The sequence below is a fragment of the Amorphotheca resinae genome (genome assembly GCF_003019875.1).
Source record: "Amorphotheca resinae ATCC 22711 unplaced genomic scaffold M430scaffold_2, whole genome shotgun sequence".
Taxonomy (NCBI): domain Eukaryota; kingdom Fungi; phylum Ascomycota; class Leotiomycetes; order Helotiales; family Amorphothecaceae; genus Amorphotheca; species Amorphotheca resinae.
In genome coordinates, this window is record NW_020194472.1 from 1566938 (window position 1) to 1589567 (window position 22630).

General features: G+C 44.8%; 5 protein-coding genes across 5 annotated transcripts; all 5 read right to left on the reverse strand.

Annotated features, from left to right (window-relative positions):
- Positions 1 to 731: 731 nt before the first annotated feature.
- On the reverse strand, positions 732 to 2281 carry M430DRAFT_203307 (hypothetical protein). The gene is made up of 3 exons (XM_024864274.1): positions 1717 to 2281; positions 1578 to 1667; positions 732 to 1525 (listed from the first exon to the last, which is right to left on the reverse strand). The coding sequence occupies exons 1-3, from the start codon at positions 1983 to 1985 to the stop codon at positions 922 to 924; spliced, it is 963 nt and encodes a 320-aa protein (XP_024724112.1). The 5' UTR covers positions 1986 to 2281; the 3' UTR covers positions 732 to 921.
- A 1969-nt stretch (positions 2282 to 4250) lies between these two features.
- Positions 4251 to 6575, reverse strand: M430DRAFT_203317 (hypothetical protein). Its single transcript, XM_024864276.1, has 3 exons — positions 6026 to 6575; positions 5533 to 5916; positions 4251 to 5475 (listed from the first exon to the last, which is right to left on the reverse strand). The coding sequence occupies exons 1-3, from the start codon at positions 6227 to 6229 to the stop codon at positions 4429 to 4431; spliced, it is 1635 nt and encodes a 544-aa protein (XP_024724113.1). The 5' UTR covers positions 6230 to 6575; the 3' UTR covers positions 4251 to 4428.
- On the reverse strand, positions 6576 to 9245 carry M430DRAFT_203316 (hypothetical protein). The gene is made up of 3 exons (XM_024864275.1): positions 8399 to 9245; positions 7910 to 8351; positions 6576 to 7863 (listed from the first exon to the last, which is right to left on the reverse strand). Exons 1-3 carry the CDS (start codon positions 9116 to 9118, stop codon positions 6923 to 6925), a joined length of 2103 nt encoding a protein of 700 aa, XP_024724114.1. The 5' UTR covers positions 9119 to 9245; the 3' UTR covers positions 6576 to 6922.
- Positions 9246 to 10165: 920 nt separating this feature from the next.
- Positions 10166 to 11947, reverse strand: M430DRAFT_94901 (hypothetical protein; the record flags this gene model as incomplete). The annotated part of the gene is made up of 5 exons (XM_024869868.1): positions 10166 to 10490; positions 10538 to 10816; positions 10863 to 11278; positions 11328 to 11669; positions 11723 to 11947. The coding sequence occupies 5 exons, from the start codon at positions 11945 to 11947 to the stop codon at positions 10166 to 10168; spliced, it is 1587 nt and encodes a 528-aa protein (XP_024724115.1).
- A 929-nt stretch (positions 11948 to 12876) lies between these two features.
- Positions 12877 to 15664, reverse strand: M430DRAFT_56259 (hypothetical protein). The gene is made up of 3 exons (XM_024868596.1): positions 15281 to 15664; positions 13229 to 15223; positions 12877 to 13174 (listed from the first exon to the last, which is right to left on the reverse strand). Exons 1-2 carry the CDS (start codon positions 15572 to 15574, stop codon positions 13325 to 13327), a joined length of 2193 nt encoding a protein of 730 aa, XP_024724116.1. The 5' UTR covers positions 15575 to 15664; the 3' UTR covers positions 12877 to 13174; positions 13229 to 13324.
- Positions 15665 to 22630: the final 6966 nt, after the last annotated feature.

Consider the following 22630-nt stretch of genomic DNA (forward strand, 5'->3'; position numbering starts at 1 on the left):
TGAAGCATGCGTTTAGAGCTCTCCCTACGAATGAATAGCTAGCTGCAAGCGCAGCAGATCTCCATCACCGATCCATTTCGCAAGGATCGAATCCCCAGAGTACCATTCGACAAAGAGGCCTCAATTCGAAATTCCCATGTTTTTGCGAGGTTGAGGTACGAATCCGGTGCTGTGCTTGGATTAGGAATTAGTGAGGTGAGGAGAGGAGTGGTAGGGAGTAGTTAGATTCTGAGATGTGCGGGGAGGGATTAGCGAGAGCATCCCACCCCCCCCCCTCCTTTTCTAAGCGAGTGGGATGTCGACGACAAACAGCTTTCTTGGTATAGAAGATGCAGTACTTTCATGATATGCCCCTCTTTCGAAAGTCCAAAATATCAAAAACTCAACCCCCTAATGCTCTTGCCTCTCCACACCTTTTCTCCAGTCATAACCCTCGATTCATCACTTCGTTCCAACAAGCCATTGTTATTCCAGGGGATATATAAACCGACATAGCGGTGAATATAAAAAGTCTATATATAGATAGATGTGCAGTGAGCAAGAGAAAACTCCCAAGACTATTGATTGGATAATGTAAAGACCATACATACATGGATGCAGCTTTTTCTTTTTTTCCCTTCGAGAGAGAGAGGGGGGGTAACTGCATGATTAGCGTACGGATGAATGGAGGGGTAAGCGCGGGGTTCTCAACCTCCACATGCGCACAGAGGCAGGATTGTGGTTTAGGAATAGGGAGGGGATTAAATAATTATTCATTTTGATTAATTGGTAACTCTGCTACATACAGACGGAACGCAATATGTAGATGAACGACTGGTATCAACTCCACACACGAACAGAAGCTCCGATGACTCCCCATGTAATTCAAGCCTGCGTATACGACAATCGCGACGCGCTGACCGCCCCGTGCTCGGGGGTCGTTTATACCATGTTCTCCCTCTCCTTTAGGCGCTGGCTGCGGCCCTTGATGACAGTGCTGAGATCACCGACTGGGAGCTGGAAGGGGAAATCCAGAGCGGCCAGCATGATGGCAAAGAAGAGCCACCAGCCAGCGAGTGAGGAGACGAAGCAGAAAGCGCCGGCCGCAATCTGTAGTCTATTGGCGAGATCGAGCCTATTTAGGGCGGCGTTGGGGGATGTGGAGGACATGCCGATGGCATTGGCATTTTGCCAGTAGGTGCCGGCGAGGAGGCCGAAGGCGATGACGAGGCAGATGAAGATAACGACGAAGACGACGTTGGTGCGGAGTGAGCAGACCAGATAGACGAGGCAGAGGAGACCCATGAATAGGAGGAAGAAGGCAAAAGAAGAGGTGAAGCCAACGGTGGTCATGCCTTCTGCTTCGCTCCCTCCGGCGGGGGCGTAGGACCCGTACGCGTAATAGAAGGGTTGGAGGGTTGCGGCGAAAGCGAGCCAGAAACCGCCGAAGGACATAAAGACGACAAATGGGAAGGTGTTGCCGAGGATGAATTCGAGAAGACCGCCGATGATCATGAGAAGACCGCCAAAGAAGTAGTAGACTCCGCTGCACACGTGTTAGTTAATTGAGATATCGAGAGGATTGTCATAAAGCTTACATCGAGGCTGCACCATTACCGCCAGATCCTCGCCAGCCCATCAGATCACAAGACAGAGGCGTCAGAGAGAGGAGGAAACCAAGCAGAGCACTGGATGTATCATCAGCATGGATGTATGATTCCGCAATGGTTGACTTACACAGGTGTTGGGTTACCAAAGGTCTTTCGGAGATCACCCTTGACAGCAGTCTGTGGAGAGAGATAGATCTTCTCGAAGAGTTCGGGTGAGATCGAGATGCTGCCAGCAGTTCTGATTCTCCTCAGCGCAGCTTCATTGTCCATGTTTATATCGCTCAGATGGTTTCCGTTGGTTCCATTGGTTCCAAGCTGGGGAGAGAAATCCTTTTCTAATGGATCACCATTTCCATTTCCCGTTGTAAGGGGATCCTCGTGGTGTTCTGATGACATTGTGATCGATTGGGATGGCAAAATGATAGGGTAGGACGGGGAATGGTATGTAGGCACGAAGTGATGTATGACAGCAGGAAAAATAAGCTTCTTTATGGGGGTTGGAGGGGTTTATGAACCAACGCCCTCATCTCTAGACTGTTGCATCTAGAGCCCCGGAGCCCGGATTGAAGGAAACTTTGATAATTCTCCTCCATTCTTTCACAGACGAGTCAATCAGAAGACCCTGGTAAGTCCAACTCATATCACAGCCTGATCCTTGACCTATCCAAAGGTGTTTAAGCGTCGAGGCTACCGCTGGGTTAGACCGTGGCGGAGGAGGATCTGGGATGCCGGGCCGCAGAGACGCGTCCCTGATTGGTACCATATTTGCGGGGGAAAGTCTATTGAATGGATCCAAGCACAACTCGAGCGTCCCCCCTTTTTCCATTTAAAATATCGATTTCCAAGAAATGAGGGGAATTTAGACTGTTAACGCCTTCAAGGCGTTTCTGAGCTTGGAAGACCTCACTCGAGGCCCGTGTTTCCCTGTACTAATATCGTCTTCTCATGCAGAAATCTGGCACTTTTTAGAAAATATCGTACGTCTTCACATGGTGAAGCAGGTATTTCAAGATCACGGAAGGGAGGGGAATTATGGCGCCGTGCAATCCAATCAGAATCCAACAATGTTGTCTTCGCAGGCACGAACAACACTGTATATGAGACCCCTGCGGCGCCACCACAAACGCCGCTTCACGTGTTCCTCAAAGAGGATAAAGGCCGGTCAAGTGGAAGCGGCATTGACCTACGGCAGTAAGACAGCGGTGCATCGTAAATCCATGACGCAGAAATGCGGGGAAACACTTAACCCTCGAGTTGAGCGCGAAAGGCCGAGTTGTCCCGCGAGGGGATTGGCCGGCTGGGGAGGAGAGCGTAGGATTGCTGTACTTCTTGCTGGCGTCATGAGGATGGGAAAATGATGTTGTCAAGGGGCGGGGGCGAGTGGGTTGAGGTTGTAGACTCGTAGAGCCTCGACGCGAGTGGCGGCGATGTCTGCAAGTCTGGGCCCTTCCCGAATTCTGCTAAATCCCCAGATCCGACGAAAGCTGGGGATTAGACGGGAACGGCTGGCTGGACATGGTCGATCACCAGCAGCAAGCCAACCAACGCCCTCAAGGACAAATGGATCCGCTTCTACCCCAGCTCTCCGCCTTCCGGGTGAATGATCCGAAATCATCTCCTCTCAACCGGTCTCCATGGAGGTCTATAGCACGATCAGCAACAATGCACATACTGTGAGAGTCGTGGCAGCATTTACTGTAGTTCCAATAACATACCTAGGTAAATGTCTAAGACATGTGATCTTAAAATTTTATGTTCCTTGCAGGCTTGGAGCATGGCTTTTCCGGGGAGATTCAAGTCAGAAATACCTCTTCCGTATATACTTGACAATACAACGGTATATAAGTGTATTCGCCCGAACATCCTGGAAGTCTGCCATGCTATACGGACTCTGCATAACTAATCCTGGGTGAAGTCCTGAAATAGCAAGGATTCGTCAATATATTGTTGAGCTTTAGGGTCCCGGTACCTACCTACTTCCTCGTGTGCAGACTGTTCCTTGGTCAATATACCTCGGTCGTATCCTTCCTCGTGTCTTCCCCCTCTCGCAGAAAGAGGCTTCGATGCACGACAATGACTCGGCCGTGTGCTTACTCGTGACGCGCCGTGGTCTGTGGTTTTCGCGGGGTGTGGAGATGGTGGGTTCATGCGCCCCTGTTTTCTGGAGTCCAGGGTGGGGAAAATGAGAAAACATTGGCCGTTCTCCACTCAATTGCGATGTGCAACAAAGATGTGGAAGGTGGAGGATGTTGAAAAGAGGAAGAAGTCGGTCTGGGGATTCTGTTGGGTTTCAACTTGGGTTTTTGCGCTGTAAGGTACCTAGGTAGGTTTCTCTTTCTTTCTCTGTCTGTTGGATTCGTGCAGAGTATATCTGATCCATCCTCTTTTACAACTGATTGTAGGATTACTAGAATTGTTATCATCAATCTATACAATCTTCCTTCTCCATTTGCTCAAAATATCAAAAACAAGGTACACGAGTGACGAGATACTCCCAAGCCAAAAATCAATTTCCACAGGTCCCTGCCTCCTCACGGCAAGGAATTCTGGTTCTTAGGATCTAATTGTATAGATACGAGAGCTAGAAACATCCTATTTCGTGTATGAAAGTATTCTGGATGGGATGTTAGGATCAATGACTGTGGGTTTAGCAAGGAGGCAAGGAAAGTAGGGTTTTGCAAGAGAAGATGGGTATTATTCATCCATCTCGATTTTTCTTTCCTCCCTTTCCATGTCCTGTTGCATCCTCCAATCTTGTAAGCCGGCCCCAAGAAAAGGAAAAAACCCTCCCCAACCCTCCCCAAACACTCCAACACCCCCCTTCCCTAGATACCCCTCCTCACACTTCTAACAACCTCTCCCGCTTCCTCCACCTCCTCCCCTCCAACCCGCCCCTCTCCCAACCAACAACCCCCACCAGCCCCACAATCTGCAGCACCGCAACCACAATAGCAAACTCTTTCAAGCCCGCTACCATCCCCCGCCCCCCTTGCACCCAGCCAGGAACCGCCATGATGAAGATGCCACTCAGCAGATCCTGGCACACGCGCCATGCGTTCTGAACCTGCACTCCATCCTCCACCTCCGCATGTAAATCCGCACGCGCAACAACACCCAGCACCGCTGCGCCCGCGACCAAGATCCCAAGCAGCAGCGACACGACACGGAGGCTCAGCTGCGAACCCCCAGAGACGAAACCCGTGGCGCGCGAATTGGGGGGAGTCAATTTGGAGGTCGTGTAGAGAGCAAATGATAATATGCCCGCGATGCCTAATATGATACCTAGCACGACTACGCGGGGATTTATCGGTGAAGAAGCTTTTTGAGAAGGGCGCGAGGCGAGGAATGCTGCGGGGATAAAAGCGCAGATCGATAGGATGGCGGGGAGGATAAAGAGGAAGCCAAGATACGAAGGGAAGAGGAGCGTGGGCATGACGGCGAAGAGCAGAGAGAGTGAGCTGGCGAGTCCGAAGGCGGAGGCAATGGTTGGGCCGGTGAGGAGGAAGGTTAGGAGTGTAGAAGGGGTGGTGAATGCGCGGAGAGGCCGTAGTGCGGTGTGGGCTTTGAAGGGTTGGGTGTAGGGGATAAATCGTAAACTGGAAACGTATGTGCGGAAAAGGGAGGAGGGAGAAGGGTTAGAAGTCATGGTGGAGATTGGTGCGGATGTAATGGGAGTTGTAGGAGATGAGGAGCGCAAGAATGAGGTTTCGGGCAGGAAGAAGAGCAGAAAGAAAACGGAGAAGGCTTGGATAATGATCACGGCCATGATTGCGGTCCGGAATGAGGCCCTGTTCTGGGACAGGTAGCCGCCGAGGATAGGGGAGCCCCAGGTAAAGAAGAGGGAGGTGATGGAGAGTATGTTGAAGCGGAGGGGAAGTTCATGAACCTTGCATCGTCGCTATCAGTTAGGGGTCTTGGATTGAAATTTGGATGGGGTACCTACGAAGAAGATATCTCGAACGGACATCATTACCAGCCCTTCAAAGGCACCCCAACCCACACCCTGAAAGATCCTCGAGGCCATAAACTGCGCGTAGCTTTCCATAACATGCATATTCCACAACGCAGCCAGCAACATTAAGATCCCCGCCAGGCAGTGGATCAATCGCTTCCCAATAGCTTGACTCAAGATGGAACTCCCGAGACTGGAGATCGCAGCAACGATGAAAGGGATGCCGGTGAGTGCCGTTGCGCCCATATATGAGACGTTATATTGCATCGCGATGACACTGTTAGTCGTCACGAATAGTGTTTTCAGAATCCCAACTACGGCCGTTGAGAGGAGGAGAGTGAAGAAGGCTGTTTCTTTCTTCCATGTTGGCCAATTCTGTTCTGGTCAGCTGCGATCCTATTCAAAATTCCAGGCAACGAGAGACTACAGTAATTGCCTTCGATGTGAAGAGTGAGTCTCAATTGTGAGAAAGGGGAAGACAAACCAAAGGATCCCTCGCCCCATCACTACTCGATCTCGGAGCCAACACTCCGTCCGCATCCCCCAATTTCATCCGTGAATTCCCTTGCAGCCTGCCAGCAGGTTCACCATCCCCGACCTTCTCGCTATCCTGGAGGACAGAGCGAATTGGTACTTTCGAGAGGTTCTTCTTGAGCACGCTTTTTGGTTTCTGCAGGAAACCCATCATCTCTGCATTCAATCGCTCCCGCTATATTACCTAGGTACTCACACAGGCTTCGCTTTCCAGAAGACGACGCAAAATTAAATAAATCAACGAATGAACGAAATAAAGATACGAACTCATCCGTAGTATCAAACTACACCAGAACAAAACCATGAATGAGACATTGAGAAAGAAAATAGAGCAAGCGTACGCAAGACAAGAACCACAACCTGCATAACCTTCCCAAGCTCGCTTCCCCGCGCATGAACGAAATGAACAGGAGCATATAAGAAAATAGCAGCAAAAGAAACCACCTTTATGCGTAAGCCCCCCAGTCACTTGATTATCAGACTAAGTCTGTGCATTTGTGGCGTCCTGCAAACCCCATACCCCACTACCTTATCCTGACCACATCGTAACGCATAGACCTCGTCCAGCTCTGAAACGCAGCCGAGTCGTCTCTCTAACTCAGCTGCGTTTCGGAGTCGCTTTGTCTTGCGCTGCCCTGTCAAAGTAAATGAAGAAAACTAAAGAGTTGAAATCCATTACCGCTTATCGCCTTTTGCGAGGCTGAGTATATGGATCAATTCATGTTGTCTGGTATCGGGATGTACAAGGAAGCTCTGCATCGCAGAGAGGAGGCAAGGTTCTGAGGACTCAAGTGAGAAATGGTCAAAAGGAACGCATCATTTTATTCGAGTCTCGATCTGCATCTACTCACTTGGAAACCAATCCCAGGTCCTCGTAAAACGCCTTCGTGCTGGGAGGTCTGCCCAGGAAATCCTCTAAGGTTTTCATTTCCTCCTGGCTGCCGCCCTTCTCAAGCACCATATGTCTGTACCGGCGACCCTCTTTCTTACTCATTGGGTCCTTCTTGAAGACGCTGTAGAACATATCTGTTGAGTAGACCTGGCTGCTCAAGTATCCGTAATAGCCCGCGTCATACCCGCCGATCAGATGGCCGAACGTAGCTTGCCCGTGGCCCCAATCGGACTTCAACCCTAGTGCTTCGGGACCTTTAAGACCTGCAATCTGGGTTCGCAGGTTATTGTACAGCTCAGAGTAGTTAATGCTTTCAGCCTCTTCGTGCGACTTGGGGGTGTGCACTGTCATATCGAAGATTCCAAAATGGAGTTGGCGCAGGTTGAAGATGGCATCGTTGACATGCTTTGCAGCAATTTGCCTGTCAATCAATTCATCCGGTATCTGCTCTCCGGTTTTGTAGTGTTTGCTCAAGCTCTTCAGCACGCTTGGGGTCCAACACCAATTTTCGAGCATTTGACTTGGTGCCTCCACAAAATCTCCCACGACGCTCGTTCCATGGAATCTCGAGTATTTGGTTCTTCCGGCAAGATCGTGAATTCCATGACCCAATTCATGGAACAGGGTGACTACCTCGTCGTGTTTCAGTAACGATGGCTTGGTAGCAGTCGGCTTGGAAAAGTTGCAGACGAGTGCAGTGGCAGGGTATCGACGGGTTCCATCGGGGTAGAGATAGCCTGGCTGCAATGAAAAGTTTGCTGCGTGACCATATTTGCCTTCGCGGGGATGTAGGTCCAGGTAGAGGTAGCCGACGAAAGAGCCGCCTTCCTCTTCATCGTCCCAAACTGTGAATATTTTGACATCTTCATGCCAGGAGATATCGTCCACTCCGTTTTCTGATAGGAATTAGAGTATGGAAGGAGGGAAGGGGGAGTCACATACCAGATAACTTAGCTCGGTCTTCCGGTTGTACTTCGACGAATACAAAGCCCATGAGCTCCTCAAAAATACCCAACATACCCTCAATAGTTGATTGTAGTGGGAAATACTCCGCGATCTTCTGTTCATCAATCGAGAACTCCTTCTCAACCATCAGGCGGTTGTAGAAGCGATGGTCCCAAAGATAGTAGTTTCCATCATTAGTATTTTCCAAGCCACGGGCTTTAAGATCCTCTGCTTTGATCTCCTTTAAGTGTGAGGTCTCCTTCTCTCCACCTGGAGCGAGCTGGACCCTCAAATCATCGAGGAAATCATTGACAGTCTTAGGTGTCTTCGACATCTTATCCTCGATCCTGAATGAGGCCCAGTTAGGATAACCGAGGAGTCTAGCAGCTTCATCTCGAAGTATGATTGCTTCCGAGAAAAGTTTGGCATTTTGGTTGCACTGGACCTGATCAATAACTGTTACCGCCACCAAGAAACTTGACTGACCTTATTCTCGTTCGAAATGAACACCGTTTTCCTGGTCTCCGGATTCAAAGCAAACTTCAATGTAGGGAACAAATCCGGATACTTGAAAGTAAGCCTGAGTTTGCCTTCGTTGTCTCCCGTCCCCTTTTCAAGCCCCTGCAAAACATCATCCGGCACGCCTGCAAGCTCAGCCTTCGAGAACCAAATGCCCCCAAGCTCCTCGTTCAAGTTCTTCTGGAACTCAATCGCGATCTGCGACAGTCGCTTCTTGATCTCCTTGAAGCGGTCTCGTTGTGGACCGGCAGGGATGCCCAACCCGTTCTTGATGTATGATTTCCGCTCCTTCTCTAACAACCTTCGACTCTCGGCGTCCAGCTTCTCGTTCTTCTTGTATGCCGCATCGACAAGCTTGAAGATGTCCTCGCGCATAGAGGCCTCAATTGAGAAGTCGTCTATGATCTCCTCAGCCTCTGACGATGCAGCGCGCAGAGTAGGGTCTCCCGACACAGCTTGGTAAAAGCCGATGATTCTGCTTTGCAGCCCGGCCGTATTCTCATCTTCCGCAATTGGTAGGATAACGTTCTCGAAGGTTGCCGTCTCGGGTGTGACTTCTGCAGCAATCTTGTCGAGCAGCGTTCGCGTGTTGCTGCAGATTGACCTCGCGTCGTCGATCAGAGAGGTACTCGTAGCGGTGAAGCTGGGGGGTGCCTGCGGAGGAGTCCTGTATTGTTTCCGCGCCATGGTGCTTGTAGTTATTCCTCTGAATACAGGGAGAGAGGAAGGTCGATTATAGGTAGGTCGTAGCTGGGCAAAGAGGGATGCCAGCCTCGAGCCGACTCGCGAAGAAGCCAGGATGATTGTTATGACGGTGAATAGGATCGAGAAGAATCCTAGACCGAGACGAGGAGAGCGCGCCAGATTCAGACTCCTCGCACAGGCGAGAAGTATTCTTGTCAGTGATTGGGCCCGGGACACAGAATTGTTGCAGCGGATGTTCAATGACACCGTGACGCGGATGGACTTGATGGGCAACAGGGGTCAGTGCCGTCAAAGATCTGGGGTCCACCGGGAGACCAGGGTAGGAGAGCGGCAGAAGAAAACGACCGAGCAGCAGCTATTAGAATAGAAGGCTGAGGCTCAAAGACAAGCATAGATTTTTCGTCTTTGATTACTTTACTTTTGCTTTTAATCCTGCCGCAACAGGTACCTGCTTTTAGGTCCCATTCAATGACAGCACGTGACGCGACATACAAACCTCAACGACACAAGTGCTATTTCTTGATAGGAAGGTCACATAAGGTAGCTAAGTCAAAGAGCGCTCTTAAGTCCTACAAAAGGGGATGTTAGAAACAACTCTTCTAGTCGAATATGGCATGTAAGTTATACGTCTAGCCTCCAGAGTGACAACTTGGGAATTCTATAGAAGTATGCCCAATATAAGTCATTGGCTAATAAATACATAGATATCTGGTATTTGCTTCCTAGAGAAAGGTAAACGATATCTCGACTATGTCACTTCATGTTGATTGATGCCTTGCTCCTCCCTAACCTCCTTTCTAATCTTTCAGGGGGCTTTAAGCGGAACAAGATTCAAAGCCTTCTTCAGATCTCTGGTCAATATATTGATTTTGTACATAATAAAGCGCTCTCTATACCTGAGCTTTATAACGGTCTGAACTCCGTCGCTATGAGGATACCCATTTTCGCCGTCCCAATGCCCAACCTTTCCAAACGCCTTCGCTAATGCAAGATCCTATTCAAACACTTTTCGAACCCCCTTGATGAGCCTTATTGACCAATCATATTAGAAATAACTCTATAGTAATGGCACCGATCCTTCTGGACAGGATCCACAACCTCCATGCCCACATTCTTTGGGTCATTTGGGAAATGCAACCTCGCCATAGCGGGGCCGAAGGGTGCCCACGCTGGTGCGCTCGGAAGCTTGTAGGTATTTGGATCCTTAGTGCGGATAAACGACGTCCAGTAGCTTTGAATGGTGGGAATGAGTTTTCCTTCCACCCCAGTCGCGGAGCCCCATATAGAAGACATTTCCTCAGTGTGCGTCACTCCTAATCCCGACGCTTGGTTTGCGCTAGTCAAAACGTCCCAACTTCTCTTGTCAGTACATGCATTGGTAGTGTGGAGAAAGGGGCTTACTGGTAATGCCAGTTGGTCTGCCCGCCACCGTAATTTTGGTACATATCATTCAAGAATATACCGGGACAGTTGTACCGGATCTCACCATATGCAGTGGCGGCGGTTGACCACCACGCTCCTTTACCCTTATAGCGAGTCTTATCTTGGGGGTAGAACTTATCGATCTGGTCAAGCTGACCGGTGCTCAGCTTCACCCAGTTGTTCTTCAGGAAATTGTTCATGTCTGTGAGTGTGTTGATATTAGGGGGAGTGAAGATAGTGCCCTCATTTGAGACGCCACTTCGTATACTTAGCAGAGTCCCGAACAATGGAATTGAGAACATACCCGAATATGACTGGTACCTTGATGAAATTTCCAGAACCGTATGCATTGTACGTGTAATTTTCACAGAATCCCCCAGGTCCCTCGATGACATTCCCGTACATGAATACTGGAAGACCGTTGGGGACACCGCCAGGGGTTGGCATGTTGATGTTGTTCTTGGCTATAACTTCCACGTCTAGATCACGAAGACATTTCAGTGTATCTGGTGACTTGTCACATCCTGTACGCTGGACAAGGCCATCGTACTGGTATTGTGACTCCTCAACCGTCAGTTGTGCACCAAAGGAGTTGCTCTCTCCTATAGCAGCATGAAACAATCCATCATCGCGGCCTCCATATGCGATAAGGTGAAGGTTGACTGATGCTGCACCAGCAGAATCTCCGCCAATTGTCACGTGCTTGGGATCACCCCCGAACTATTTCTCTTGTGAGCGCCTATCCAAAGGTGAAGGATGACCAGCGTACCAGATGGATATACTTTTGTACCCACTGCAACGCCTTCCTCTGGTCCAACAATCCAGCGTTCAGATCCCCTCCCGCCTTGACCTCCTTACTAGCCAAGAAACCCCAAGGACCGACGCGATAATTGAAAGTGACAACCACGATATCATGGTCTCCGGCTTCGATCAGACTGGAGCCGTTCAGGTTTGCGTTCGAGAGAGAATTGAAGCCGCCTCCTTGAATGAAGAAATAGACAGGATGAAGAACAGACTTGTCCGCGGGGGCATAGACGTCAAGGAAAAGGCAGTCTTCCGAGGTTCTAGGGTCAAGGCTGGTGGAAGGAGTAGAATGGCAGAGAGCTCCATGCTATAACAGGTCAGTGGATATCATGGATATCAAATGAAGAGATTATGACATACTTGGTGTGCAGTCTGTCGTGGAGCAGCTAATGGTTCCTGAGGGGCTCTGAACCTGAGATCTCCGGTGGGTGGTGCTGCGTATCTCATACCCAGCCATTGATTGATACCATTGGACGATTTACCTTCATATTGAGTGTAACCCAAATCAACGATTAAGTCTGGGTTTGCTTTGGTTCTAACGACGAGAAGAGGAACGATGATGACGATCAGGATTGGAAGCAACATTACGAATGCTAGCAGCACCCAGAACCTCCAGGTTCTCCGACGGCCTCTTGTGACGAGACGTTTAAGATTTAAGATTGAAGCGTGGACGGGGAGGAGCGCCTTAAATCTTGACGAGGCGGGTGCGCGGGATGCCACCGAGTGAATGGAGATGTACTCAAGACCCGATTCAATTTGGCCATGTTTAAGAGGTGGGATCTTATCGTGGAGGGAGGCGGAGGGGAAGGATGGAGGAGGATTGCTTGTAGCCTCGCTCAGCCTGCCGTCATGGCTGCAGCTGTTGGCGGACCGGGGAGGTTCCATTTTGCCCAATAATTACGCCGGAGCCAGAAAGCCACACCTGGGCCTGGGCCGTGGCTACAGCTTGGCAGGAGGCAAAGGGCGGCGTTGGTCGGCCTGCTATAAGGCCATTATTCTCCGATGACACTACTTCGTGAGGAGTGTGATTTTGCGTTGATTTCACTCGCCAAGCGGTGCGAAGGCCGCGAGGATAGATGTGGATTAAATGACGTTTGCAATTATTATTCCATACTACAGTGATTGTGATTGATCAGACAGGAAGCTTTGAAGACCCATTGATTCAACTTACTGAGCAGTAGGGGTAGAAGTGATTCCCCGAGTTACTGAACTCAATTGTCCATCGAGAGCATGCGACCGTCGGAGAATTAAAGGCAGTAGCCTGGATCTCGGCCCTGTCGATCGTGGCGGGGTCTCGAGAGATGCGCGACTGACTGGAAGGAATGATTGTCAAACAAAGGCAAAAGTTTCAAAAATAAACTCAGGCTGGGTAGGATGAGGCTTTTCAGAATCCTGCTGAGAAAAGAGCAACGAGAGGGAGAGAGAGAGCGAAGGTTTGTAGTAAGCGCAGGAAGGGGAGGGGGGGGCAAAAGATAGCAACAGATATCTCGGCAAGCTTATTTATCAGGGTCAGGGCCGGCCAGAACCAACGGCGGGGCTAATCCGATACGAGGTTTGGCTAGATGGGGCGGTGCGGAGTGCCAGTGCCACAGACGGCGGCCCACTGTAATTTTAGGGGATCCTGCATTTGCCTCGAACTGGCATCGTGCTCACCTCACGTGGCTTTGATATCGTGATGTTCGTCCAATGCCTGGGCGGCGCAATCATCGTGCCCTGTCAACGACAGAGAGGCTGCTAGCCCAACGTTTCATCCAACGTGCAGATCTCTCTGGCTCGGAGCCTTTGAGACGCTGACATTATTATGCCATGTTGCTGCAGTATGTTGTCAACAAGTAATGTCAAAACTCAAGGGCACCTGGGAATCACCTCACGCAGAAGCAAATCGAGTGTGGATATCCGTTCATCATTGCCCCATTTTCTAATCCGACACCCATACCTTCACGGAATGTCTCTCGTCCACTATCAATCCTCACTCTCGTCCCCCCAGAGCTTCATCGGGCTCGCTGCCGGGCTTGTCTTGATCCTGGGTCTGCTCTTGAACACACTCTCATAATCCGGATCGCCTTCAATCAGCTCCACCGGGTCAATACTCGGAGTTATGGGTTCTTCCTCAACTTTGGGGAAATAGCTCGACTCTCTCTGTCGTTTCTGCGCATCTTTCAAACTCCTCCTTCTTTCTATCTGTGCTTTCTTCTGTGCCGCTTCGAACCCAGCCATGCTCTTCCGGGTCCGCTCGATGAGGTCTGCATGTTTGTCTTCCTCCGACGCGATGGATAGCCTCTTTGCGGGTTGGGGTTTGGGTCTGAGTGATAGACGTGGTAGGTCTGCCAGATTGTCCAAATCGTCATGGAGGTCTGAGTATTTGGAATGCGAGGCCCGTGACATTGAGAGCCGCGTTCGTTCTGCAAGTGAAAGTGTATGCCTCTTCTTGGGGGAAGGCGAGGAGGCAGAGACAGAGTTCAAGATTTGATCTGCTAGGTCGGACTCCGACTCACCTGACTGTGTAGGTTCGGGGATGGAAATTTGTTGAGGGGTGTGAGAATGAAGTGAAGGCGGCCGACGCCATTCACGAAGCTCTTGACTCTCTACCGAAGTCTCTTCCCTGTCCAACCCCGGATCGTCCTTAACATGAGGACAATCAATCTTTTGGATTTGGGAATTGTTCGGTAGAGACTCTCTTTCGGGGTCAACCCCAGGTACTTCTGCTGTCTTATCCGACACGGGTCTTATAGTGTCCATCTTCGGATCAGGTGACGGTTCATCTATGTCGCTGGCTGAGGACCACGCTTCATTATTTGTCTCTGCTATAGGAGATTCACCCTTTTCAATGATCGGAGAGGCCGTGGTGGAAGGAGTTCCCTCTGGGACGAAACTCTCCATAGATGGTCGTTGTCGCGTCGGTGTTCTCCCAACATTTGCCATCTCAGTCTTCATGTTCTCAATAAGTCGGGTATATTCCTCGAGTGATGCATGGTTTATTGCTTCAACCGTTTGGCCCAGTCTGTTCCGACTAATCTGCAAACTTTCGTGTAGGTTGAAACCAAGATCGATTTTTTTGCCATCTACCGAGGTTGGTCCGCTCTTCTTCGAAGGAGAAGGATTTTCCGGTTTCGATAGGGTCTTTCCAAAATCCTGCCACCTTGCTAGTCGAGTCTCTTGATCCCTAACTCGTGCATCCAATTGCTCGAGCAGCCCAACCTGTTTCTTCCCCTCAACATCGCCAATACTTCCGTCTTCTACATGTTTCCACACCTTGTCGAACTTTGTTGCCAGAAGCCCCTCACCATTAACCCTGCTGTCCCCGTACAAGATGGAGTCCAACCACTCATCCCTACCCAGCCAATTCTTCCGTACTTGATCCTGTAGTGCCCTGACTTCTTTATCTGGTATTATATTCTCTTGTGTGCCACGCTCCTCAATGGCTTGTTTCAATTGTTCGTGTCTGCGGGCGATTCGACGATCGTTGAGGTTCATGAGGTCCGCGAAATCGCGGTACCTAGCTTTTGCGTCCTCCTTCCCCTGTATGTGGCTGCGTAGTGATGCTTTGTGTGCCAGTATTAAGGCGGATAAAGCTGTGCGTTCTCCAGAGTACGAGAAGTTTTCGAAGGCCAGTTGTTGGGCAATTGGTAGCGGTTGTGTTTCCCCCGCTTCCTGGAGTACCTTCTTCAGAACAACATTCGAAAACACAGCTAGAATCTCTTCCAATCGTTCCCCCTTACACTCATCCAGCATAGTCTTTCTCAGAACGGTGTCTCGCCCTAAGACACCATTCTTCTTCGCATGGTCAAGACATCGAAAGAGGGCGGTTCGAAGATTGAGGGACTGTAGAGGTTCGAGCGGAGGAAAGAATGGCTGGAGTTTCTGAATAGGACTGTGTTAGTCGGGCACAGAGCAAGCACAGAATGGGGTGGGAAGTACATTTCGAGTCTCTTCAGGGTCCCACAGGGCAAACAACTGGAACAGAGCCCATTCGACACATTGTATTCGTTTTTTCTGATTTTGCTGGGCATCTTTCGTGGAAAAGGTCACTTCTGTAATATCCGGCCAGTCATCTCGAAGATCTAGGTCTAGTAGGTGAAGATTGGTGAGGAAGAGACTGATATTCGAGGGGCCTGAAGAAGGCTGCGGAGTTGGGGCCGCTGGGGCTTTGAGGGTATTTGATCGCAAAATGCGCGTCCGTGCGAGGGAGGAATTACTGGTTGAGGACAACATGACGAAGAGTCTTGGGTATCATGACACAATGAAGACGTAGGTATGTTTAGGCGTCTGATGTCTTGAGAGCCTTGGGCTTTTGAGGCGGTCAATCGGGACTCGGGGCGACGTGGACGTGGGGCTTTCGCTTCAGGGACTGGTCCAGGTACAGGCACAAGTACCAGCACCGTTTGTCTCGCTAAGGTAGGGAGCCGAGGTAAGCCTAACCCTACAAGGTTTTCAGCCTCAATATTGCCTTGATTCTGTGCCGCTCTACAACTTACCCATTTCAAACCGCTTTATGCAGTTATCACAGATGCCTGGTGCCTACTAATATTGATTCCAAGTTACGAAAATACAAGTGCTCAAGTATGAATTATTCTCCACCAGACACTTGATGTCAGGTATCCACCCTAGTAACATGATGAAGGCAACTCCAATTTCATCAGCCTCTTGAAAGGCTATGAGCGTTGTTAAGGCTCCATGCACACCCAAAGGAGGATCATCTATGATTGCTGAATGATCGAATCTCACAGTTATCGTCGGTTCCTCGAGTGTAGTGCGGACATTGGATAATGAACTAGCGAGGCTTTTGCAGTCCAGAAAAGGCGCTGGGCAGTCTAGATCCGGACGGGCATAGAAGTTACATGGAGGCTTTGAGTGGGTTTTAGAAGTTCTCCAGAAGACCTTTCCCGGTGAAGCTTCACTTCAAGTGTTGTAAGGTTTGCTGGAGCCTGGGTGAGGTGGGTCTTCTGGCAGCACAAATCCTTCTGGCTCCTCTATGACGGACGCGATGTGCTGGGTTGTAGGGACAAAGAAGAAGGCCAGAACGCCCGATGTATTTAGGGGCTTCGCCCAATCGTGCTTGAAGTTGATCCAAGGCTTGAAGTGCACCTTCTGGAGCTTCCCGAACTTCGAGAAGCTGTTGCTAGATGGCTGGTAAAGCGTAGACCTGAACATCATGTCGAGAATTCGAGTCTCTTTCGTAAAGTTGGAGCCCAAGAGGAGGTGTGCTAGGTTTGGGAGCTGTGACAGCTAAACGGCAAAGAGGGCTTCCATAGTGCCAGAGGATAGTTCCTGGATCCACAGTTTAGTCTAGGATGTGCCGAACTGCTCTACATGTCAAACAGCAGGGTCAATTACCACCGGGATACAGAACCTGTTCCCCTAATTACTAACTGACCCTTGATCAATATACAGGGATCGATCCCTTGCACCCTGTTTAATAGTTTATAGTGTTGTTAGGATTCAGGTACTTAGGCACCTACATACCCTGTTTATAGCGGATACAGCGCCTATACATGTAAATAACAACCCCTTTTTTAAGTATTGTTAGAGATTAGTATTACAGGTAATACAGTAGAGAATCACAGTTAAGTAGCTAGCGAGTCGTAGTATACTTTAATTTAAATCTAAACTAATTCTTGCCTTCTTTCCTTACCCCTTACTCTCTAAGATATATATATACTACCTAAGAACCCTAAGTAGCCCTAGCGTGCTTATAGGTACATAAGGCCTACGTATTCCTAATCTTACCCTTTTAAGTCCTTAATATTACCTTTTTCTCTTATAGCTCTATCTTAGAGTCGTGTAAGCTATACTAGATATAGTGCCTTCTTAGAGTTATATAGAACTTATACTAGATATAGCTAAGCTCTCCTTTTATAGCGTATACCTAAGATACGTAAGGGCTATACTAGGTAAGCCTTATACCTCTCTTTATAGCTCTTACCTTATATATAGACTATTCTTACCTTAAAACCTTAAAATAATATAGTATAGATATAAGAAAGAAAGAATATCTCTTTTCTTTATCTACTCTTTATCTTTATTTATACTTATAGTAGCGTACTTATTATACTAGATTCGCGCTAGCGTGTTCTTAATAAGCTATATAATAAAGGCTCTAGCCGCTCTTTACTTATAGTACCTTATCTACGTAAGAATTTGTTTAATATAAAGAATTGTTTATAAAGCCTTACTAAATGTTTATATCGTGTTATTAGTAAGTGTCTTATAACACGCTACTAAAAAAGAATATATAAAGAGGTAAACTTTCTTTTTCTTACTTTTCTTTTCTTTTCTGTTATACAGGATAATCGATCTATTACAGGAACTAATAAATTAAATTAACTAAGTAAAGTAATTATATAGAGTACCTGTATAGTAATAGTAAACAACTAACTTTTAGCGGGTTGCTAACCCTAATTAGGTTAGACTAGGGCCTCTAGAGTATCCTAGTCCCGTAACTACTAACCCTACGTAATAAGGCTAGTAGTTTCTTGTAATACACCCCTAAATCTACGCCTATAACGTCCTATCTATTTATCTAGCCTAAACTCTATACTACCTGCCGTTCTACTAAGTAAGATACTAAAAGAGGAAATAAAAATAGTAGACTAGTAAGATTCTGCCGCTACTATTACTAAAAAGGGAAATAAAAATAGTAAACTAGTAAGCTTTTTACTGTTTTAATACTAAAAAAGAAAATAAAAACAAGGAATCGTCTTAATTAAGTAATTAAGATAGCTACTATATATAGATTTAACAGCTTTAAGAACTTAGTGTATTTAGGTCTTTTTAGAGCTTTAGTAAGCCTATCTACTACTATATCCTCTATATACTTAAACTAAACCTCTATTTTGCCTAGCGTGACTTACTCTTAAATATAGTAGTACTATACGTTAATATACTTAGTTCTCTAGTAGATAACTAGGTTATCTATTAGTACTAGAGATCCTTAGTTATTACTATATATTTAGATCGTTTTAGTGTCTTTAGAGTTAATACCTAACTCGTAGAATAGCTACCTTAGCTAGACGGCTTCTCTTATAGCGTTAGAGAGCCTATAGTACTCTGTTTTTATAGAAGAGAGTACTACTACTTATAAGCGCTTTAATCTAAAGGATATTGTGCTACTATAGTAGTTAAATAGATATCTAATAGTTAATCTTTATGTTTTTATATAACTAGTGTAGTCTAAATTACTATATCTATGTAATCCCTCTAACGCTCCTTTACTAGCCTTATATATAATTCCTAAGTTAGGCGTACCTTATAAGTATTATAGCACGTGTTTTATAGCGCTTATATAGTTAATAAAAGAGTTTGTAAGATAGTATAATAGTATAGACATTAAATAGTACAGATCTAGGCGTGTTTAAGTTAATAGGTATATAAGCGAACTAACGATTTACTAATACAGTTTGATTTAATCTACTATAGCGTAATCTAGGTTTAAAACTATAAGCTTTACGTAAGCTAGGTCTAATAGTGTTTTAGAGGCTTTATAGTTACTTATCTTAAAGTGTTTAAGTACCTTCTTAATATAAGCGTCTTATATAAGAGATATAGTCTTATTACCTTTATTCCTAACAATCCTAATACTTATAAAGTAGTAATAAGGACCTAGATCCTTTATCTTAAACGCGTTTTATAAGACTACTTTTAGATTAGCTAGCTCTTTCTCTTTTAGGCCGACTAATAAGAAGTCGTCTACATAGGTTATAATAATTAATCCGCTCTTAAGGTATTAATATATATAATTATTAGCTATTAGAGGCTTAAAACCTAGCTTAATAAGTACTTAGCGTAGCTTTAGCTATTATAACTATAGAGCCTACTTTAAACTATACAAAGCCTTGTTAAGCTTGTAGATATAGGTGTTATCTTTACTAGAGCTAGTTAGAAGTTCTACGTATATATCCTTATTAGCTTTCTTATTTAAGAAGGCTATAATATAGTCTATTTGTTCTGTTTCTTAGTCTTTCTTAGCTACTAAGGCTAGGATTACCTTTTAAGTCATACTTTTAGCCACGCTAGCGTAAGTCTAATCGTAATTACGCTTATAGCGTTACTTATATCCTTTAACTACCTAACAGGCCTTATAGCGTACTACTAAACTATTAACGCTAGTTTTCTTCTTAAATACCTACTTACTACCTAGAACCTTAGTACCCTTTTAAAGGCTTAATCTCTTAACTAGACTTTACGTATTGTTCTTTATAAGTAAGTTAAGTTTGTTCTATATAGCCTCCTTTTACTACTTAGACTTAACGCTACTAACTACCTCTTTATATATAATTAAGACGTTTTCTAGATCGTCTTTAACTATAGTCTAGTAAGTAGTGTAGAACGCTATAGCTATAACAGAATAAGCTAATTACTATACCCCTTGTTTAGTATTATCCTTTATATCCTCCTTAGTTATATAGTGTGATTAAGATTAAGTTATTTAGGTAGTTTTAAGGTTAATAGACTATATAAAGTCTTAGGCTTAAGCTAGAGCTTAAGTTGCCTTTAGCTTGTTCTTTAAACCTTTTAGGCGCCCCTAGCTACGCTTAATAGCTACTAAATCAGGTAAGGTAGTAGTCGACTAATCTTAGATCTATTTTATAGTAGAGTTAGTATTAGCTAGTAGATTAATATTAGTAGTAGTAAAAGGCAGTTTCTTAGCTATTTTAGCTACTTTAGCTAGATCTTAATCTTTAGCTAGCTCTTAATCTTTAGCTTTATCTACGTCTTTAGTGTTTGTTAAATCTATAAGTAGATTAGTTAGTAGGTACAGTTTAGTTAGTAGTAACTATATCTTATTATCTAATACTTCTAATATAAAACCTCTTTTATTAAATCTTACGTTTAACGATCTAACGATCTTATAAGCTCTTAAGGGCACGTAATAGTAGTATATTTAGTAGCCTTTAAAACTAAGAAGGATCTTCTTTTTAGTACGCTTATTAAACTTCCCTAACTTAACCTGTCTCTAATCTAGGATATAAACATATACCTTATAGCTAAGTACCTATAAGTAGGCTATAGACGGCTTATTGTCTTAATTTAGGTATAGCTAATCTATAAAGGCTTAATATAAGGTTTTGCCCTTAATAGCTAATGTAGCTATTCTATTAACAACATAAATTATCTCTTCTAGTAACTCTAGCTATAGCTCTTTAGAGACGTTCTAGTTAATTATAGTAGATTATAGCTGTCTAGCTATAATCTTATTTATAATCTTAGATACGCTTAGTTACTTAAGGGTATATAGTATAGTCTCTTTAACTTAAATCCCTTTTGCCTTATAGACGCTAGTTAACGCGATACTACTATATTCGTTACTACTATTAACTATTAATATAAGGATCTTAAAAGAAGTAAACTAACGCTCTATTATATTAATAAAGCTAAGGATCTTATTATAAGCCTTTCTTTTCTTCTTATAAGGGTAGCCTTATCTAGTACGTATAGCTACGTCTATTATAATCGTAGCGTAACACTTACTATAGAATCTAATAAGTATAATCTCTACTACGTCTATACTTACCTCTTAGAGTATAATAGTAGGCCGGTGTTTAATAGAGCGTCTAACTAAGTATAGTAGCTTTAATAGCTTGTAAGGCTTATAAAGAACCGTAACGCTAAGATCTATATCTATAGGCTTGTCTATAATCTATATACTAGTAGTGATTTTTATAGTCTTTTAGACGTTATTAAAGCCTAAGTACCCTAATCTCTTATACTATAGTTTGATTCCTAGTTTGCCTTATTAAAGAGCTACTAGTAGTACTATAATATAGTAGCTAGGTAAGTCTAACTATAGATATACCCTTATATCGTCGACCTTATAAAGTATAAGTGTCTCTTCTTTTCTATCTAGAAGGGCTCTTTTTATAATAGATCCGCTATAGCGTAGTAGCTTAATACCTAATAAGAGATTAATAAGAAAGGTTAGAATAAATAGAACTCCTTTTAGCTATAGTTTGTAATACTAATCGCCTCTTACCTTAGCCTTTAAGACAATATTACTATAACCCTCTAGTTAGATTAATCTAGTGCCTATTAGAACAGGTTGTAACTACTTAGTTGCCTTAAAGCTATAGAAGATTAACTTATCGTTATATATATAGTAAGTTACCCTTATATCTAGGCACTAGTTTCCTTTTTAAAACTCTTTTTAAGTAGCTAATCTAAGCGCTACCTTTAAAGCCCTAAGGCCTAGCGCGCTATTAATCTAAGGCTACTAATTACTTACTATATAAAGTAATATAGTACTCTTTAAAGACTCTTTTTAGTCTTTCTTTAGACGCTTTTCTAAGAACGTAGTCTAGTAATCGTCTTTATCCTTTATAACGTAGAGCTTACTATAGTAATAGTACTACTTCTTCTTAAGCTTCTTCTTATCCTTATTCTTACCCTTACCCTTTTCCTTATCCTTATTATCTAGCTTACTACTATATAGTAATACTAATAAAGGTACTAATCTACTGTCTTTTACCTAGGCTTTGTCTCTAATCTCTATAACTAATGTATTAAGTAATAAGGTACTTTTCTTATCGCTCTTTTATAGGTTTTAAAGGGATTAGTGTCTTTTAGCCTATTAAGGAAAGGCTTTTATAAGTCGATTAATAAAGATAATAGTGTATAGGTAGTCGCTCTTAGGCACTATATCTAGTTATATAGCTTGTTTAAGTCGAGTTATAAAGGCGTTAATAAACTTCTCTATATTATTATAGTCTTTATATCTAAGTAGCTAGAACTTATCTACCGCTTAATACTACTAAGTAAACCCTTTACCCTTATAGTAATTAGCTAGCTTAGTTTATATAGCCTTTACTAAGTCTACTTTAGCTATAAGATTAAGTACTAGAACTAATAATATGTTCTCTTTAATAACCTGACGCGTTATAGCGTTACTAGCTCTCTATTTATTATACTAATCTAGCTCTTCTTTTGTTATAGTAGTATTACTATACTTATAAGACTTAAGGACAAGATACTTCTTAGATATAAACCTGTTAAGCCTATTAGCTTTAAGTATATTATATACATCTATCTTTTAAGTACAGAAGTTACTCTTACCTTATAGCCTCTTACTACTTGCGAGCGCGGTTAAGTTAGACATTATAGATTAGTCTAGGGTTCTATAATACAGTTGTTATCCTCTAGGCTCTATAATCCTGTCTAGAGCTCTATTTAATTAACAGATATACTATAATTAAAAACAGGCTTTACTATAACAAATCTTACGATAGATTAATTTAAGTTTAGTAAAGGAGATTAAATAGTATTACTACTATATTA

Coding starts and splice junctions, on each gene's coding strand:
- M430DRAFT_203317 (XM_024864276.1), bottom strand. CDS start 6,229: ATGATGGGTTTCCTGCAGAAACCAAAAAGCGTGCTCAAGAAGAACCTC. Junction 5,917..6,025: donor ATGGGGCGAGGGATCCTTTG/GTTTGTCTTCCC, acceptor TGACCAGAACAG/AATTGGCCAACATGGAAGAA. Junction 5,476..5,532: donor CCGTTCGAGATATCTTCTTC/GTAGGTACCCCA, acceptor CGACGATGCAAG/GTTCATGAACTTCCCCTCCG.
- M430DRAFT_203307 (XM_024864274.1), bottom strand. CDS start 1,985: ATGTCATCAGAACACCACGAGGATCCCCTTACAACGGGAAATGGAAAT. Junction 1,668..1,716: donor TTTGGTAACCCAACACCTGT/GTAAGTCAACCA, acceptor TGATACATCCAG/TGCTCTGCTTGGTTTCCTCC. Junction 1,526..1,577: donor GGTAATGGTGCAGCCTCGAT/GTAAGCTTTATG, acceptor ACACGTGTGCAG/CGGAGTCTACTACTTCTTTG.
- M430DRAFT_56259 (XM_024868596.1), bottom strand. CDS start 15,574: ATGTTGTCCTCAACCAGTAATTCCTCCCTCGCACGGACGCGCATTTTG. Junction 15,224..15,280: donor ACCCTGAAGAGACTCGAAAT/GTACTTCCCACC, acceptor AGTCCTATTCAG/AAACTCCAGCCATTCTTTCC.
- M430DRAFT_203316 (XM_024864275.1), bottom strand. CDS start 9,118: ATGGCGCGGAAACAATACAGGACTCCTCCGCAGGCACCCCCCAGCTTC. Junction 8,352..8,398: donor TCATTTCGAACGAGAATAAG/GTCAGTCAAGTT, acceptor GATCAGGTCCAG/TGCAACCAAAATGCCAAACT. Junction 7,864..7,909: donor AGACCGAGCTAAGTTATCTG/GTATGTGACTCC, acceptor AATTCCTATCAG/AAAACGGAGTGGACGATATC.